Raw genomic sequence first — 4,571 nt, 5'->3', positions numbered from 1 at the left:
TTCTATTCTCTATAAGCATGGCAATAATTATAAAAAATACACAGATTTACATGAGAACTACAGTTCTATCTTCTTTACTAGTTAACTAGAACTGAGAGCCTAACTAACCCACGGCTAGATGATTATATACGGTCAGCTACTAACGGGGCGGGGCTTAGCAGCTCGGAAGTGCTCTGTCATTGGTCAGCTGAGCGTCTAGTCGTCGGAGGCGGAAGTTCAGAGGTCATGCTAACGGAAGGCAGGATCCTCATGGATTCCGCTGTAAACAGTGAGTGTGTGTCGTGTTTTCTGTGTTCGCGCTCGATCTGATCGGATGTGGCTCTAGCTGTGTCGCTTTGACTCGACTGGAGCTGTGTGGATGCCGTGACTGGTGATATTTACAGTCTCTCGGGCCAACGAAAAGCGCTGAAGTGAGTAAATAACGACACACACACACACACACACACACACACACACACAGTCTGAATCCGATCGACTCACTCTGATCTGCTCTCATGATCACTGCGCTATTACTGACGATCCATTCATTCATTCATCAGCAAGTGTGCAGCTTCATAACCCGTTATTAATACTCGTCATAACCCGTTATAACTCTTCGTAGCCTCGTCGTAACAAACGAATGTAACGTTACACATTCGTATCTTCTAGAAGGGAACTGTCACAGCTTTTGGACCTTTTTTCTGCAAGTATTCAGCTGTACTTTAATCACATTTCAAAGACAAAAGATGTACTGAAACAAAACAAAAAACTCGCTCGTTGATCTACTGCAGAGTCTGTACAGAACAGATGGGATCAGAGAAAGAGCTGTCAGTGTTTCTACATGTCAGGAATCAGTCATTATTATTATTATCATCAGTTATTATAGCCACTGTACAGCACCCTTCAGAAGAGATCAATGTTCAGTGTCTGATGATGATGATGATGAAGATGATGTCTCTATCTGTCAATCATTAATCCCAGAGACGCTGAGCTCCATCACTAATTAACTCTTTCCTGACTCCATGGATAGAGAGAAGTGAGAGTGAGTTCATGTGAACTAACACAATCAGTTTAAACTAGTCCTAAACTAGTCCCGTCAACAATCAGCTAAAGATGTGTGTGACTGAAGTCCTGAACACCTCGTGTATAAGTGTGTTTCACAATACACATGGTTCAAAAGCAGCTTTATGACATTGTTTATGTTATGGTAATATATTCCTGCTAATATCTGCACAGATGAGATGAGAGCAGACACCTGACTCCGTGTAGAGTACAGAACACAGCCGAGATCAGTGAGTGTGTGTGTGTGTGTGAGAGTGTGTGTGTGTGTGTGTGTGAGAGAGTGTGTGCGTGTGTGTGTGTGTGTGCTGAAGCTGCACGTACTCGTGTGTTTTGTCAGTGTCAGCGCTCTTCACTCTCATGTATCACATTTTCCACTGTTACGAGGAAATAAAAGCATGAGCTGCAGTCTTGAAGAAGAGCTGACTGTGATCTTCATCTCCACACAGAGAAACAGACGAGATGAATGAGTGAGTGACTGTTCTGCAGTGATCTGTGTGTGTGTTTCAGGATGATGGTGTCCATCAGAGGCCTGTGTTTCCTCCTCACTCTGTTCCTGGGCAGTTTCTTCGGCAGTGTGTTCATGTTGGGTCCGTTTCTGCCGCTCATGCTGCTCTCGCCCGCCTGGTACCGCTGGGTCACCGACCGCATCGTGGCCACCTGGCTCACCCTCCCAGTGGTGCGTCTCCTGAACCAACACAGACACTACAGTCCGCTTCAGGAGGGTTTATACACACCAGGAATCTGTTTTAGTGACAGAAGCTCCACAGAAGGACAGCGACAACACACACACAACCAGAAGAAGAATATACAAATAAACAAAATAGAAAATGTACAAAAAAACTCAACATAATATAATGGTTTATAACCTATTTTTCAGATTATAAGTCGCACCTAAGTATAAGTTGCCTCAGTTCAAAAATATGTAATGACGAGGAAAAAAACATAGAAATCGCATTTATATAGAACCAAGAGAAAACATTACCGTCTCCAGCCCTCTAGCGGCTGGAGACGGTAATGTGAACTCTGGGTTCATGTCATATACATTTTGATAAATAAGTCGCATCCTACTATAAGTCGCAGGACCAGCCAAACTATGAAAAAAAGTGTGACTTATAGTCCGGAAAATATGGTATATTAAATATTTACAGAGTCAAACAAGTAAATAAGTAGTCAGTGATGCAAGAAAACAATAACAGAGTTGTTTTTCAGCTAAAGTTATATATAGTTAACTAAAAGTGTGTGTGATGGGCGTCTGTGTGTGTGTGTGTATGTGTGTGTGTGTGTGTGTGTGATGGGCCTTGTGTGTGTGTGATGGGCGTGTGTGTGTGTGATGGCCGTTTGTGTGATGGGCGTGTGTGTGTGATGGGCCTGTGTGTGTGTGATGGGCATGTGTGTGTGATGGACACGTGTGTGTGCAGGCGCTGCTGGAGCTGGTGTTCGGGGTGAAGGTGGTGATCACGGGCGACGGCTTCGTTCCGGGCGAGCGCAGCGTCATCATCATGAACCACCGCACGCGTCTGGACTGGATGTTCCTGTGGTGCTGTCTGCTGCGCTACAGCTTCCTGCGTCTGGAGAAGATCTGCCTCAAAGCGGCGCTGAAGGCTGTGCCCGGCTTCGGTGAGTCCCTCTCGCTCACGTCTGAAGAGCGTCTGCTGTGCTCGGGGCGAGCGTGACGTGTGTGTGTGTGTGTGTGTGCAGGCTGGGCCATGCAGGTGGCCTCCTTCATCTTCATCCGGCGGCGCTGGGAGGAAGACCGCAGTCACATGGCCAACATGCTGCAGTACTTCTGCCACATCAAGGAGCCGCTGCAGCTGCTGCTGTTCCCCGAGGGCACCGACCTCACCGGTGAGAGACACACGCTGCTAAAGACTGCTGCGAACCAGAACTAATACATACATAAATACATAAAATCTGACTGATGGGTTTTTTTTTGCCGATGTCGCTGTGCAGAAAACACGCGCGCCAGGAGTGACGAGTTCGCAGAGAAAAATGGCCTTCCAAAGTACGAGTACGTTCTTCACCCTCGCACCACCGGCTTCACCTTCATCGTCAACACGCTGCGGAAAGGTCAGAGGTCATCAGCACTCACGTGTTCTTCATCATTAGAGAGCGAGTCCAGTGTAGATGTTCATCAGAGCTCAACCTAAACTCATACAGTAGAGCATTGTGCTTGCAACACCAAGGTCATGGGTTCGATCCCCAGGGAGTGCATGAACTGATGCAGTGTGTAAACTGTGTGTTTTGAAGTTTGGTGCAGCTGATGGACTGATTCTGACTGATTGTTGTTTCTGTGGACAGGTGATAACCTGGACGCCGTTCATGATATAACGGTGGCGTATCCTCAGAACATCCCTCAGACGGAGCGCCACCTGCTTCTGGGTCTGTTCCCGCGCGAGATCCACTTCCACGTGCGGCGGTTCCCTGTGGCGTGTCTGCCCTCGAGCGAGGAGCAGCTTCAGCGCTGGTGTCAGGAGCGCTGGCGAGAGAAAGAGCAGCGTCTGTGTGACTTCTATCGCTCCGAGCCGCGCCGCTTCGACGAGCCCGAGGCCCGTGTGCCGCCCTGTAAGAGTGAGCTGAGAGTGACGCTGATCAAAGCCTCCTCGCTGCTGTACTGGAGCGCCTTCATCACGCTCTGCTGCGCCGGCCTGTGGCTCTCCACCCCCCTCAGACTCTACTTCCTGCTGATGGTGATCTTCTTCCTGGGGCAGCAGCGGCTGACGGGCGGCGTGGAGATGATGGAGCTGGCGTGTCACCGGCGCTGGAAGGTGAAGGAGGAGTGAGAGCTGTGTGTGAAGCGCTTGTGTGTGTAAACCGCAGCGGTCACAGCGCCTCCTGCTGGAGGACAGGATGAAGCGCAGCCTGCAGGAGCCACACTTGAGAACAGACACCTCACAAACACAGCGGCTCGTCCACTCAGCGTTCATCACTGTGCAGACACGAATGTCGTTCCTCGCATCTTTCCTCCTACTCTTTCAGGTCTTTGTGTTTCTCAAATGTTTTACTGGCTCAAATCCAAACCAGTTACAGCCATATTTTAAAGAATTATGATATTTTATTTGTTTTCTTTAGTGTATTTATGTTCTGTAGTGACGGAACACAGCCATAGCACATTAGCTTTGATAAATAATGTCATAAAGGAAGATCCCCAGCGTCTTGACACTCATCTGCTGACGTTCATCATGTTTTCTCATGCATGGCTGCAGTTAATGTGACCGAAACACAGCGATGAAGCAGAACTTCAGCTGGAATCAACATGTGACGTTCTCAGACAATCCTCATATGAATCAGGGCTGAGTGACCCTTCTGACCTTTGACCTGTCACGGTGTCTCTGGTCACTGGTGATGTGAGCGCTGCTGTCTGAACTGGTTCTGACCGGCTCACTGTGACCAGATCTGTGTCTGTATTCACACGCGTGTTCCTCCTCATGTACATGTCACTATCACTCAGGTATATTCAGTCACTGTAACTAACCACTGCTGAGCAGATCTATCATCAATACGCCAATAAATCCAAACCTGTGTTCCTTTAA

General features: G+C 48.2%; 1 protein-coding gene across 1 annotated transcript; it reads left to right on the top strand.

Annotated features, from left to right (window-relative positions):
• Positions 1-208: 208 nt before the first annotated feature.
• On the top strand, positions 209-4,571 carry lclat1 (lysocardiolipin acyltransferase 1). Its single transcript, XM_052612339.1, has 6 exons — positions 209-410; positions 1,549-1,717; positions 2,460-2,658; positions 2,740-2,886; positions 2,992-3,108; positions 3,340-4,571. Exons 2-6 carry the CDS (start codon positions 1,550-1,552, stop codon positions 3,819-3,821), a joined length of 1,113 nt encoding a protein of 370 aa, XP_052468299.1. The 5' UTR covers positions 209-410; position 1,549; the 3' UTR covers positions 3,822-4,571.

Source organism: Carassius gibelio, chromosome A13 (assembly GCF_023724105.1).
Source record: "Carassius gibelio isolate Cgi1373 ecotype wild population from Czech Republic chromosome A13, carGib1.2-hapl.c, whole genome shotgun sequence".
Lineage (NCBI taxonomy): Eukaryota > Metazoa > Chordata > Actinopteri > Cypriniformes > Cyprinidae > Carassius > Carassius gibelio.
This window is presented reverse-complemented; position numbering and strand designations above follow the sequence as displayed.

Bases quoted from the DNA above. Each gene is read 5' to 3' on its own strand.
- lclat1 (XM_052612339.1), top strand. From the start codon at position 1,550: ATGATGGTGTCCATCAGAGGCCTGTGTTTCCTCCTCACTCTGTTCCTG. The intron at 2,887-2,991 runs GTGAGAGACACA...GTCGCTGTGCAG, and splicing joins CGAGGGCACCGACCTCACCG to AAAACACGCGCGCCAGGAGT. The intron at 3,109-3,339 runs GTCAGAGGTCAT...TTCTGTGGACAG, and splicing joins CGTCAACACGCTGCGGAAAG to GTGATAACCTGGACGCCGTT.